General features: G+C 40.7%; 2 protein-coding genes across 2 annotated transcripts in view; both read left to right on the forward strand.

Annotated features, from left to right (window-relative positions):
* The window catches only part of vps53 (VPS53 subunit of GARP complex), a 32,696-nt gene extending 22,361 nt beyond the window's left edge, over window positions 1-10,335 (forward strand). The window contains exons 15-22 of the mRNA XM_038693871.1: window positions 2,124-2,271; window positions 2,633-2,715; window positions 2,814-2,892; window positions 3,071-3,219; window positions 3,314-3,383; window positions 3,598-3,735; window positions 7,919-8,023; window positions 9,291-10,335. Of these exons, the coding sequence (XP_038549799.1) occupies window positions 2,124-2,271; window positions 2,633-2,715; window positions 2,814-2,892; window positions 3,071-3,219; window positions 3,314-3,383; window positions 3,598-3,735; window positions 7,919-8,023; window positions 9,291-9,461 (943 nt within the window). The 3' untranslated portion in view covers window positions 9,462-10,335. The remainder of the gene's footprint in view (window positions 1-2,123; window positions 2,272-2,632; window positions 2,716-2,813; window positions 2,893-3,070; window positions 3,220-3,313; window positions 3,384-3,597; window positions 3,736-7,918; window positions 8,024-9,290) is intronic.
* A 245-nt stretch (window positions 10,336-10,580) lies between these two features.
* On the forward strand, window positions 10,581-13,858 carry rflnb (refilin B). Its single transcript, XM_038693877.1, has 3 exons — window positions 10,581-11,177; window positions 11,689-11,783; window positions 12,061-13,858. The coding sequence occupies exons 1-3, from the start codon at window positions 10,980-10,982 to the stop codon at window positions 12,377-12,379; spliced, it is 612 nt and encodes a 203-aa protein (XP_038549805.1). The 5' UTR covers window positions 10,581-10,979; the 3' UTR covers window positions 12,380-13,858.
* The last annotated feature ends 1,134 nt before the right edge of the window (window positions 13,859-14,992 follow it).

Here is a 14,992-nt window from a genome sequence, read left to right on the forward strand (position 1 = left end):
TTTTATCTCTTTAGACAAGACAAGTGTTGCAGTAGAGGCTATGAAATCTTCATGTTACACGATACGAGAACCACATACAACATTATTTATCAATTTGGGTCGGACTTGATGAATTTAGAACGAGGATACACATGTGACAATAGGGCTGGGCAATATGGCCAAAAATGTTATCACGATAAAAACATTTCATATCATTCGATATCGATAATTATCACGATATATGTCAAATCATTATTTCTTTCTAGTTTAAAGGCTGATTTTTGCTCCTGAGTGAAAATTTAAGAAACCAGATGGTTAATTATGTGGTTAAACTTTTCTTTATGGTCAGAATGTGACAAACACTTGATGCCAAACAGTGAATCCCTTCAAAAGTCTGAGTTAGAACATTTAAAACTATTATCTATCTATACTATATAATCTTTTTCAACAAAAATGATTAGTTAAACTTTTTTCAGGCCTCTTTTTTTCAACAAAATAAATATTTTAATAGAAAAATTAGGTGCTTTTTTGTTTGTGATTCAAATGAATTAAAGCAAATATTGATTGACGATATATTGAACATTTATTGTATTGTACTGAGGAAAATTATATTGCGATAATTATCATTATTGTTTTATTGCCTAGCCCTATGTGACAACATCCGGTTTTCAAAATAAGGTGTCTACTACTACTACTTTAATTTATGCAATGGTTAAAAAAAAAAAGGCTAAATAAATTGAAAAAATGTGAAAAACAACAACAAAATATTCGGTTTCGGCTTTGGCCAAGAATTTTCATTTCGGTGCATCCCTACATTTTTTCTCTGGAAAAGTAGAAAATTGATCTTCCCTCTAATCTGTGACCTGGTGGCTTATCTAGATATTAATGTAACAGAAGAAGCTAGGAAAGCATAAGTCTGGCATTATTCTACTGTTTCTTATAGTAAGCAAATTACATGAAACGGCCAAAGCCAATAATTTGATCCTACTAAGTAGAACACATGACTAAGCCACATCGTTGCACGTTTATTACAATGAACATTGTTACTGTATATTTTGAGTCAATCCCACATACTCACTAGCTCACTAGCATTCACTTAAAATCTAGTATTTCAACAATTTCCATCCATGAGAATCGTTACATTTTCTGGGCAGCAACACAAACACGGCTTTATTTGGGATTAACTTTTCACAAACAAGCATGCCATGCCCATATTTGTTCATTCTATCGGCATGGTGATGGGGCTGTTGGGTTAATGTCTTGAGCACTCGCTGTGTTTGATAGATTGAGATGGCATGCTATGAGGGATCTGGAGCTGGTTATGTTGTGGCAAAGCCTAATATGCTACCAGCAAAAACATCTCTGGCTCATTGGCCACATTAGAACTCATCTCTGGCTGTGGTGTACACACATACACACAGAGGCATGCTCTGTTTCCATCTAAGATTTGCATGCATGCTAATTACACACTTGCGCCCACTGAGTAATGTATACCATATTCTGAGCCGTATACAAACACTGTACAAAGATGCACTCATGCGCTTTGCAAGTGCGTACACTAACAGACACATGCAGACACGGTCGCAGAGTGGGGTGTGCGAGGTTTTTTGAAAGGGGCCCTCGAAAGGAGCTCGAACTATGTTGTGGTTTTACCCACATGTCTCTGTTATGACGTTTATTAATGACTGGGTCGCCGTAGAAGGCTCATTGGCGCAGCGTCCTGACACTTACGTCTGCTTTTAGTTATGCCTGTTGTGTCTCAGTTACTAAAAATGGCCTTCTTCACCTGTGGTTTAAAAAGATGTGCACCACAAAAAGAGTTTCTCTTAAAGCTCTGTAGCAATGGGGGTCCACATCAGCCAGTCTTTAGGAGCATCTTGGGGTTCTCAACCCCTAATCCGTGTAATTCACCCTATAATGTAACTGCACACAGTAATTTATGATCCAAATGTAAACAAATTGAAATCGCATCCACAAAATTTAAAACACAAAAGATGAGCACTCAAAAACTGATAGATGTCTGAAAACAAGTACAAACACTGTACAGCAGTTAAATCTTAGCGATTAGAAGACTATTTTTTCTCTTTCTCTGTTTTACTGCTTTTTATCTCTCACTCTCTCTGGTTACATCTATCTCTACCCAGATCCAGCAGTAACAGTGGGGGTTTAACCATCAGCAGTCTGCTGAAGGAGAAAGAAGGCTCAGAAGCAGCAAAGTTCACCGTGGACGAGCTCTGCCTGATCTGCAGCATCCTTAGCACTGCAGAGTACTGCCTGGCTACCACACAACAGGCATGCACATACAATTGCACATATCTGTATATATGAATGAATGCCTTAAATTGAGCTAGAAGTGTATCTGCAGTGACAATGTAACGCTAGGGAGCAGAACCTAAGCTTGTCATGTAGCAGTTACAGAATATCTGACCTGCGTTTCATCAGTGTTTTTAACAAACTCACCGTGGCAGTTATGATTACCACACAGCCTGAAAGGTTTCATCCATTCAGTTTGTTTGCAACACACATACAGCAATTTAAAGTCAGTATTTTTTTAAATAAACCAACACACATTTCAAAGGATGCTTGTTAAGTAATTAAGCTTTGTGTATGTTTTATGTGCGTGTATTCACTTTTTTGTTTGTATGTGTTCCAGTTGGAAGAGAAACTAAAGGAGAAAGTAGATAAAGTCCTGGTGGAGAGAATTAATTTGACTGGGGAGATGGATACATTTAGCACGTAAGTGACAACTGCAGAATTCTTCTTTTATATAAAAGTCCACCTCCTCTAAGAGTGTGTTTTAATGGTGTCAGCTGTTTACTTTCGTGTTTTCTCAGGGTGATCTCAAACAGCATCCAGCTACTGGTTCAAGACCTCGATGCTGCCTGTGACCCTGCTCTCACTGCTATGAGCAAGGTTGGACGCACACTCACACATTCAGTTCATATAGCGCATAAGATATATATTGAACATGATGTTTGCTCTCTCTCTCTCTCTCTCTCTCTCTCTCTCTCTCTCTCTCTCTCTCTCTCTCTCTCTCTCTCTCTCTCTCTCTCTCTCTCTCTCTCTCTCTCTCTCTCTCTCTCTCTCTCAGATGCCATGGCAGAGTGTGGAGCACGTGGGTGACCAGAGTCCTTACGTGACATCAATCATCATGCACATTAAGCAAAATGTGCCGATCATGAGAGACAATCTGGCCTCCACGCGCAAATACTTCACACAATTCTGCATCAAGTTCACAAAGTACAATACACACACATTCATTCTCACATCATTGTTCTATCCATAAGCCATAGTTAAAGATTCCTAAATATTTCCCACTTCTTTCTTTCCTTAGTTCTTTTATTCCCAAATTTATCAACCATCTGTTCAGATGTAAGCCTATCAGCATGGTGGGAGCAGAACAAGTAAGTTAAATTTATACCAATCTGTTCTAAAACTTCATTTGAGTCACCATCTTAAGCACATATTAAGCCGTACATGTCTGTGCGCCAAGACATGATAATTACATGAGAAAGGTCATGTTAGTACCCATTATGTGTGCATGTATACATGTTTTTCCTTGAATCGCTAACTGTTCTTCTATGGCTGAGTTTTGTCTTGTGTATCCTACTCCACCAGCTCCTCCTTGACACTCACTCCCTGAAGACGGTCTTGCTGGATCTGCCCTCCATAGGCTCCCAGGTGCTCCGCAAGGCACCTGCCAGCTACACCAAGATAGTTGTGAAAGGCATGACCCGTGCAGAGATGATCCTTAAGGTGAGGAGGGTGCAAACTAGACTCCACTGCAGCAGTCCTATTTGGATTCTTTTGGCTGTGCAGCTTTCAGGTGCAAATTTGTGCAGAAAAGCGCAGAGCCTAACCTTCCTTAGATGAATATTGGAAAACACTCAACCTTGCTCCTGAGCCTAGCAGAGATAAATTTACAGAGTTTACCTTTCACATGTAAACTCTGAATGAGCTCTCATCTTTAACTGATACATTTTAATGGGAACCTGAGTTCAACTCTAAATACAACATAGTTAAAACTTAAACACATTCAGAGGGCCGCTTAATCTTTATGGGACACTTGAGATTTTATGACATTTAACTTGGGTGGCTAAATTCAGACTGGTCATTTTTACAACCAAAAGCTTTAGTTTCTGACCTTTTAAAGGCTCAGAACTCTAGATGGACCCTTTTGTGTAAGTGCGGTCTGAACTGAGTTTTCTTTATCTCTTGTTTGCCATTGTACAGATTTAATGTTGAAACTCTGACATATCCAGTTAAACATTAGCTTTGGTGTTGACGCTTGACCTAGAATAGTCTGGCACAACCTGCAGCTTTTTCCACTGATTGAGGTTCCATCGTTAGCAGCAACAATAGACTGAACAAACATTTATCCTCAAGTGTTTGTGGTTTGACTGGCGAGCCACTGTTATGTTTGTCTTGAGTCGCTCAAACAGATTATCTACTTAGAGCTTATTTTGGGGCAGAATAACCCTTTAATTGTGTCTTTAACCCCACTCACAATAGCACTTTATGAGCATGTTTTCATGAAATAACCCACCTCACATGAGGAAGGGAGGGAATAGAATTGGAGCTGATGCACTGCTGGTTTAATGAGCGAGAGACGGGCCACACAAGACACACACATGCACATATTGTTAAACACAGCATGTGGGTTGAGCCAGTGGAAAGGTGTGTGAGTAAATAAGTAAATGCATGCAGCCATGCGTCTACTCACAAAATACATGCAGCATAACATGGTGGATGTTGTTTTCAGTGAGGAGAGCAAACAGGATGCAGCCAGTAGGCCTTTCCTCAGAATTACCTTATGAAACCCTGGAGGACACTGGTATGTGACTGCCATAGATTAACCCCACCCTAATTAACTGTCCCTGGAGTGTACAGAAATGTGAAATGAGAGTGCACGCCTGCCTGTCCCTTGATTTCCCTTTGACTCCCGGGAGGCCTTCTTTCCTTCCTGAAGCGATCGTGGTTGGACTGTCCTGATATTTATAACTGTGTGACCTGCTCTAATCGTGCTTCGACAGCCTTGCCTTTGTGGTGGATCAATGGCAGAATTTATGGTATTATATTAGAACCAGTCGTACGCCCTGCCTTAGACTTGGGCCTCTAGGCACACTAACTTTGTTTTATCTCAGACATTGACTGGCTAGCAAGCCCTCTCATCATTTCATATTTGATTGCCTCGTCTGACTGTTTTCTACTGGGATGCATGCTGTTCCATATGGCCTGGGTAAGGCCCGTCTTTGTTCCTGGAAAAATGCTCTGAATGTATATACATGAATTTCCACTCATCTGCCACACATTAAAGGGGCTTTCACATTATGGAATTATAGAATGCATTCACTACTGTCTGCTGTTTTCTGAAATTGACTGCCAGCGGGCCCCTTCAGCTGGAATGTGATATATATATATATATATATATATATATATGAAGAACTCTCACAGACGTAGCTGACTCTGCATGAAGGCCTTTGAGTGATTCACATGCATTTCTGTGACAGCAGAGGATAAAATAATCATTGTGGAGGCTAGAAATCTGATACTACAAGACATTTCAAAAGAAAAACCCTGATAACAAATATCCTATAGAAGACTATTCGTTTTAGTAATTATAATTATAGACAAATAATACAGGCCTTACACATTTTAGAAGAGTAACAATGCTGCACAAGATAATATACATAAGAAATAATCAAACATGACCTTTCGTCCCTGGTAGCAAGAAGACATAAAAAGATATATTTCCAGGATTGCATCCCTCTAAAGAAAATTATTTTGAAAGAGCCATACAAATATTTCCTCTGTGTACTAGAAAAGCTCATATGAGTAAATATACATTTTTGTACTATGGCTAGTATTTTAGCTATCGACTTTGTGCAACAGCAAGGTTCCTCATAGGTTATTGCTTCTACCCTTCGCTGAGACTGAAGTTTCTGAAAGACGGAGAAAAAAAAAAAGGTCAATACAAGAATTCCCCTGTGTAGCCTCAACAATAGTTTTAAATTACACTCCTTGATGCTGTGACATGACATTAAATCTGTCCTACCTCCACAGAGAAACTGCAGTTCATTGGGACAATTAAATGAGCACTTTAAGATTTCAAAGCTTACTCTGAGATTTAAACAGATATCAAATAACTGAGCAAAGGATAAGTCCTCCGAACTGTAACAGTATTGTTTTTGCAAGATGTATACCCTGGAGAACATGTATAGATGGTCTAGAGGGTTACATTGAACACACATTAATGTGTTACATTAATCTTTAATTAGCTGTTCTTAAAACTGAAAATGATCTAATGAAAGAGCTGGCTGTTTTCTTTCATGATGTACAATTGAGCAAAACAGTAATTATTATTCACCAAATAAAGGTTAGGTTTTGGCATTGAACTGTTTGCCATGTACAAAGCTGCACACTTTTTATTGTGTATAACAGTGGTAGAGTTAATTTAATGATCTCCCATTAATCAAAACTATCCTGTTCATGAGATCTTATTTGTTCAAAACCAGGCTGAAGAGAGCGGTAATGCTGAACATAAACAAAGAAGTTCTGTGTCGTAAACCAAGACAATGAGCTGAAACATGCTAAAACGGTCTGGGAACTGTCATGTCGGGTGATAATTCTCTGTGGGTTCAACACTACTACTAGTGACCCCTTTCACATTACATTATTTGAGCCATTGTTAATATAAGAATATACAGTAGTGCACCTTTAAGCTGGTGCAATATTAACTGGCGCTTCAGTTCGCAGAAAAGAGTAATCGCTTAAGATCCCAGCCCTCAAACCTTTGTGTAGCTGTCAAAGTATCTGCTTTGAAGGATAAAGATGACTACATTTGGGTTGTCTGTTTTGTGAGCCAGTGTGCAGTTATGTTCAAAGTACATCGGATTCTTTCTGTCTGTCTGAGACGGCCTCTCCTGGCTGGTTTCAGTGCCTGTGAGACGTGGCTGTTTTCCATGCTCTTTCCAGCCAAGCCCACCATAGCTCCATCTCCCACCTCCAAAGTTCTCTTCTGGGGAGTATTTAAAAGGCAACCCCCCCTTCCCCATGCTTGTCCAGCCTGAACCACCCCCCACCCCACCTAATCTCTTTCTCCCTTTTTATGCCTGTTTTCATTCTTAAACTCCCTCTCCCCTTTCCCTTTTTTTTACAAGGTCCCTACAGACCTTTCCCTTGGCCTGGCTCCAGGACAGTTGCTAAGTAAATCACTCAGTCAGCAGGGCTAGTAAGAAAGCAAAGAATTCCACACGATCCTGGGCCTTTCATGCCTGCTCTTCCCTCTCTTTCTCTCCTGCTTCTGATTCCTCTACCTCCCTGTGCAGTGCACCTTCTCATATATTATATCTTGAGTAAAAAGAGAGGATTAAAGCTTGAAAAGGACATATTGGGTCGTTTTTTGAAGTGAAGGAAAGGAGAAACATTTGGGATCATCCCTGTGTGCATGTGTATGCATGAGACGGGAGGTGGGGGTCTGTCAGCCATGTGTTGCTCTGCCTGCTTTGTAGCGGCTGCAAGAAATGCTATCCGATCCACGTTTTCCACCCAGGCTCTATTGTTGAGAAAAAAAAAAAAAGATTCCAAGACTTGTGCCCCATTAAACTTTTTCAGCCTGCTCTTGACTAATGCTGATTTTTGCCCAGACTCATTATACCCCAAAAATAATTACCATTGAAACTAATTCTTGCCCACTCATGCATGGAGTAATTGGTGTGTAAAAGGAAAAAAGAGTAAGGAGTGGGCTCCTAAATATAGAACCATAGTCTCGAGTTTGTTTGCAGCTACAGCTACTTGGTTTTGTCAGTTGTAGCCCCCCTTTCCCTCATTTGGACCATAGCTGCCCCATGTGGGATCATTTAAAGATCTCTTGGGCTGTCCCATGTCCACAGGAAAGGAGGGAGGGGCGAAACCAACATTAAACTCTACTTTTCCACAGGTGGTGATGGCCCCACATGAACCAGCAGTGGTATTTGTTGATAACTACATCAAGCTCCTGGCTGATGGCAACCCTGAGACCTTCCAGAAGATTCTGGACATGAAGGTCAGTTGGTTTGACTCTGCTAATAATTTAAAGGAATAGTTTAAATTTTGGGAAGCTTGTGTTCCTGTTGAAAGATGGGAAGATCGATACCACTGAATACTATACCATATGGAGCTGGATAAGCTGAAGCAGCTGGTTAGCTTAGCTTAGTTTAGATTAGGTTATCTTAGTTTAGATTAGGTTATCTTAGTTTAGATTAGGTTAGCTTAGTTTAGCTTCTCGGGGGAAACAACTAGCCTGGCACTGTTTGGTGGTAGGTAAATCAGCCTACCAGCACACCTAAAGCTCACTAATATCTGCATATACCCTCCTGTAAAACCACAAGTTGTCGTTGTTTTTCCATTGATTAAACAAGACATATGATGTGATTATATATATTAGTGACATTAGTGAAGGTGCTGGTAGGCAGATTTTATTACCTTTTGAATGGAGTCAGGTCTTCTGTTTCACACAAGGGGGTAAGCCACAGTTGAAACAGTGAAGCCGACCAAAGCCTGCATGGATGGTCCCATGTAGGCCCAAAAATTACGTAAAAAACCTGTGACATCCCTTCGCACATGAGAGATGTAACCATATTGCTTAGACTATAAATTCTCAGAGAATCTAAAACAACTATTCGGCTATCAGTGACACTACATTGGTGTTTGGCAGGTGAGCCTTGGTGGTGGGCTGATTAAACAGTGACGATCTGAGTCAGACAAACTGAGGCAAGAAACTTTTTGTTTGTGCAGCTACCAGAATTATGGTGTTTCTGCCGTTGCTCTACATCATTAAACCACGGTTATGTTGCACCATCATGCGACACTGGTGCCAACAGGAAGTAGCCATGTAGTAGTATTTTATTGGTCCAAAACTGGCTTCACTGCTCTCCATTCAAACCAGCGGGATAGCTTTGGCCAGTAATATACTGTCTATGGTTTCACACCTTTTCCAGTATTTATGCTAAGCTAAGCTAACCAGCTGCTAGTTCCAGCCTCATACTGAACATTTAGGTGTTTTATGTTTTTTTTTCCCAAAATGTCAAACTATTGCTTTAACATGTAACTCTGCATTTCTCTCATTTAGCTTCTGTTTGAAACCTTGTTTGTATTATGGGTAAACGTAAAAGTCTGTTTTAATGTTTTCCCCGTAATTCCAAAACAGCTCACCTGTTATAGTGAACCAACACACTTTTATTTTTGTATTTTCCTCTTGTTCTGTGTTTAAGAGAGATTTTTTAATACTCTGTGATTTCCACTGTGTGTGTGTACTTTGTGTGTTTGTGTAGGGTCTGAAGCGCAGTGAACAGAGCAGCATGCTGGAGCTCTTCAGGCAGAGGCTACCCACTCCACCCTCCGGGGGTGACGGCGGCCACTCTCTGTCCTTCAGTACACCCACCCCTGAGCAGGAGTCCTCCCGTATCCGTAAACTAGAGAAACTCATCAAGAAGAGACTGTGAACAGACACACACTGAAATTGCATCCTGAGAATTAAAAGAACTGAATGATGGGATGGTCTTCACCTCTGTTGCAGTTATTCATCTCAAAGACTACACTTTCTGACTGACAGTAGTATGAATGAACCCAAGCTGACCATGCTGGATTATGAAGAAACTTCCTCAGCTGCTACTTGCTGTTGTTACACATCATCTACTTCTGTAATTTCCCACTTTTCCCCCCATGACACTAATGTTTAATCTTTGTAACATTAGTACATTATTGCACTCAGAAGACTAAATGTAGTGCTGTAAATTCTGCTCAAAAAGCCCTCTGGCTGTCTCTCTGGGACATGTCTAATACAGGATCATTGCAGGCAGCATGATCATTTAAATTCATATTTGAACAAAACTTTATTTGAAGGATAGCCATGGTTTCCCTAAACTGTTTTCATTTCAAGTGGGGAATACTGGGTTGAAACTTGTGTGCATTTGTGTGCCATCCATTACAGGTGTGAACGCGTCATAGGTGTTGGGATTTTTTTGTGTGAACGAACGGTGCAGCTTCAGTCAGACATGCCAGCTTTGCCTTGGCATTTAAAACTCCTCTGGGTTGACTTGGAAGTTAGAACCAGTTAAACTTAAAGGATTTTAACTTGGAAAAACAGCACATCACAGTCTCTGGAAGAAAACAAAAAAACGACTACTTGTTTGAAGTCAGCGCCCTGGTTATGATCACTGACTTTGATGCCAGTGCCTCTCACATTAGCAAGTCCTTGTAACCTTAGATTAAATGTAAATTAGTGTACACATTCCTGCCTTCAGGTACAAGATGTTAATGTGTGTATTGTATGCTACACGGGAAATTGTTGAACACTATTAAAACTTTGCCACAGTTTTCCCTTGTGCTTCATCAAACGGGCGTATACTGCTTCAATTTGCACAATACCAGGAAAAAATATCAACCTGGGTTTTTTGTTGTTTTTTTTTTTTAACCAGGGTCCAATTTTGAATGAGGGGCTGGACAAGTTCCCATGACCAGCTCCGTCTCTGGTTGCCACTTGTTCTCCATCCAATCAGGAGGCTGTAAATGCTCCAAAAGGCGTTTCCTTTCGCCTGTTTGTGGATCTGAAGGCCTCCCTGAGGGGAAAGAAGTTTGAAGTCGGGCCGCGGGTAGCTACGTCCTCACATCCTTTTCCCTGCTCAGACAAAAAGTGGTCAAACTTCCTTATGTCTTTATACACATTCATCTTGGAGTTGGGTCATGCTTTGATATTTTTGAATGTCAAAGTAAAGGACGGGTTTTATTTTTAAGTGTTTTGGTTTTTTTTGGTTGGTGGGATCTGAATTAACGTTACTGCCCGGTTGATGATATTTCCACCGGGCAGACGTTGCATCCTGTCCGGAACAAGTTTAGCTGTAACACCGTGGGACTTTGCAACAACAACAACAACAAAAACTCTTACGGAAGTGCAATTTGGAAATATTTCTCTTTCGTAACCTGCGTTGTACTCTCTGGAGTTTTGCAACTTTTAACCAGAAATGGTTGGCAGGTTGAACTTGCCAAATGCATGTGAAGGAGATCCACTGGAGATGAGCTGCAGGGCTGATAGAGGACTTGACAGCCCGGACTCTGGGTTACCCCCGAGCCCGAGCCCCAGCGCCTGGCTGCTGCCTGTGTGTGCGGAGAAAGCTGGGGGCGTGAGCCCGGTGTCTGAAGACGAGGGAAGAGGCTCCCTGGTAGGTAACCCTAAGAAATAAATTAAGTCTTTGGAGCAAAACAGACGACCACAAATTGCAGCTGACATTTAGTCGTTTCAACCCCCTGCGCATTCCATAACTTGCAATTTGAAAGACTTGGCATACTAACGTTACTATGAATTTAGCACGCATTAAAGACTGGTAGCTTCCACGGATGCATAAATTGGTGTTATAGGGTAGTTTGTCCTGCAAATTCCAGGTTGATTTGCATTGGAATAACGTTAGATGTTGCCACTTTTGCCAGTTCGCTCTGGAATTGTTTCTGCCAATCAGGATCCATGCCTAATGTTTTGCTGACTGCCAATAATCCCGCCTAAGCAAGCATAAAAAGCATAAGTAATTAGTAAAAAATATGTTATTTGCTGCAAGAAATTGTTGCATGTTCTGGCTAGCTGAAGAAAGTGGGTCACTTCAGCACTCGACTGGCCCTATGAGAACTTGAAAGTATTGGCTCCTTGTGTTGACTGTAGGGCTGATTTTTATATTGCAGGTTCCTGTTTTACGCACCAGATCTATCCAGCAGCTACACCCATTGTCCTTTGGGGAAGGCATAGCACTTGATCCATTACCACCAAAGGAAATAAGGTGGGTTGGCTTTGATGTGACCTCTGTGCAGCATTAGACCTGCTGGAGGAGTGAGAATATGCTTTTTTTTCTAAATCACACACCATGAGGATATGCAGGCTGTGGTATTTTTATTTTAATGTATACTAAGATGGCCAACAACTACAATATGTGTACATAAGCAAACAAGAGAACAGCGGACTTGGACAGACTTTGGGTTGTAGTGTCATTGGTGGAGCTGGGATGCAAACTATAGTTTTGCTCCAAATATAACCACTACACTTTACGTCCTCCACAGATACACCTCATCCGTGCACTACGACTCAGACCGCCACTTCATCCAGGGCGTGGCCCTGCAGCCATGGGGCCAGGGCCTTGAACACTGCAGGCAGACCATCATGGCCATGCCCCACAGCACCTGGCGCCACTACAAGACACAGCTGGAGTTCCAGCCTCGCCATCGGCCGCAGCTCTTCAAGACCACCACCATCGTCTACCCTAAGAAAACCAGTGCCGTCTACACCACAGAGCTGAGCTACGACTGCCACCGACTATCCAGACGTTTCCTCTCCAGTGTGGAGTTGGAGGCGGCTGGCCACAGAAAGCTACCTCAGTGAGGGGGCGGGGGGGCAGGTGGCTAGGGATATGCAAGGGTGGTGATTCCCATGGCCCTTATACTGTAGCTCCCCCCAAGGCTGGGGGCCATTGACCTGCTGTGTTGTCTTTTTACAGTTCTATAGCCTGTTATCCTTTTAAGTGCCCTTCCCAAGCTGTGGACAGGAAGCATCTGTGCTGCGATGTATAAGATATCAGGGAGACTAGACATGGACAAAGCGGATGAAATATCCATTCAGTCTATGTCTTGATATGTTTAAAGATGTTAAATCAGTTGGAATGGATATGCCATTAAATGCTTCACTTTCCAGCTGGTTGGTTTCCAGAGACATGCTCATATTTGATTTGTTTTTATTGACTGTAGGATTGACTCATATGGACTGAGACGAGTAGAATAGTTATTTGCTCCCAGCAAAGTCACTCTTCTCATGTCACATCAAGTTAGTCAAGTATTCAGCGCGATTGGTTTAAACTTTGAATGTCGAGGTCTGCCTCATTGTTTATAATGATAAAGATGAGTGCTTTTAGAACTGCTAATATATAATATGGTTCAAAGTGACTAGTGTGCAAGGGAGAGGAAAGGCAATTAAATGTGGTGCTGGAGTTTGGATGCATGCTAAGAAATCACTTACTTGTCCACACTGTACAAAGGATGTGGTGAAAATACTTAACACGTGTTTTGTTTCTTCACAGGGTGTTCTGTGTTTCTGCACAACATTAGCACAAGCTCTTCCCTAAGCCTTCTCTCTGGCCAGTGTTATGGCTGCGATTTATTTTCTGTTCATTGTGATCTGTAAGCTTCAACAATCTGATAAAGTAGTTAGTATAGATGGATCATGAGTGTGGAGTTTACTGAGAAGTGGAGAGATTTGATATCACTCACTGGCTAACTAGTGAAAATAAGAAGCTGTATTCCACTGCTATCACTTTCTTTTGGCTTGACTTGGATTGAAATTGTATTTATTCTGTTGAAGTTTTTTAAACGTAGTGGTTGAACGATATGGATTTTCAATGGCCAATGCCGACATTTCGAGAGCACCACTGCCAATGGCTAAGTAATGTTGACATCATAATGTTTTGGGGTGGTTATTATTTTATTTTTTTTGCATCTGATAAAATACAAAAATGAAATGACAACAATTTAGACATAAAATGTATGTACTTTTACTATACTGAAATTTATTTAACACTTTAAAAATACATGGTAAGTATTTGGGTTAAAAATAAAACAAAGAAAAGTCACCTATAATTCCATGAACGTCTAATATACATAGTTATTTTAGCCAGTGACATACTGTCTTATATGGAATTTTTATTAAATTATGACCTAGGGAAGTACATGGGGCTACTGTAGATTTCAGAACATGACTGGAATTTAAGGGAGAGCGGGGTACTGTATGTCAGAAGCAACATCATTCAACTACATTATTCTATCCATTGTAATGTAATAAAAAAATAAAATAAAAAATATATATATATATGATGTTTTTAGATTAGATTTGCTTTCATTTCGGATGAGAGAAATGTGTTAACATTTAGAGAAGACTATGGTGGGTGCATGAGTTATAGTACAGGAGTCGAAACTAACATTTTCACCACCTTCCCAAAGCTAATATACAATGGTTTTTGGAGCCCTGTAAGGAAGTTTAGCTGGTTGAAGTTATTCACATTTTCTAACTAAAAGGCCAGAGCCAATCTAATTATACAGACGATAAACTTATACATTATTAAGAGTGACCACTAAAATAATGAGCTTTGAAAGCTAGGGATTTTTAAGTCTTAGCGTTTTCCCTCAGGTAACATTACATCCAGCATTTGTTTCCCGCTGTTTCCCGCTGTTTCACAGTACTCACTGATGTCTGGTTGAATGGTGAAATTGACACCAGGGGGAGCGCTAACATCGGTCCACAGCATAGACTCCATAGCAACCGCACTGACAGCTTCCTGCAGACTTTTTTGTGTAATCGGCCTCATGAGCGCAGGCATCAGTCGGTCAATGTCTCAAAATGTCTGATAATTGGCCCAATTAATCAGTTGACAACAACTTTTAGGTTCTGAGATTTTATCGCCTGAATAACGGTTCTCTCTACAGTCATGGAAAGGGATATTTTTGTAATTACCATTTGTGCCTTATTGATGTATCTGTTGATGCTTCCTTTTGATATTAGTCACCTATTCAGTGCCAATTTGAAATAAAGTGTTCATTAGTTCAACAATTTTGTATTTTATGAGGAGGTAGTGTGTCCTTTTCAAAAGTAGACGGCAAACAAAGGTAAGTATTTGGTATTTCAACACACCCTCCATCACCCCAGGGAAAGGCAGGTACATCTGCACAAAATAGAAGCCCTTCATGTGGTTTGTAAATGACAAATTAATGCTTACATTCCACTTCAGAAAAGATATTTTTGATGCTATAAATAAAATGTCACTGAGTGTGTTTGTGACCTACTGTGCATCTAATATATCCAGACCTCAGCAGAATCTGGATAAATGGATGTGCTTTCGATCTGTTAAGGTAAGAAAATAATATATACGTTGGTTTTGGGTGAATTGTTCCTTTTAAAGACTCCTCGCGAGGACAGATGGTTTTTGATTTGTGCTGCTTCAGTGCCCTC

This window comes from Micropterus salmoides, unplaced genomic scaffold (genome assembly GCF_014851395.1).
Source record: "Micropterus salmoides isolate LMB-PRFRI ecotype aquatic unplaced genomic scaffold, ASM1485139v1 Ms_hic_scaffold_3, whole genome shotgun sequence".
NCBI lineage: Eukaryota > Metazoa > Chordata > Actinopteri > Centrarchiformes > Centrarchidae > Micropterus > Micropterus salmoides.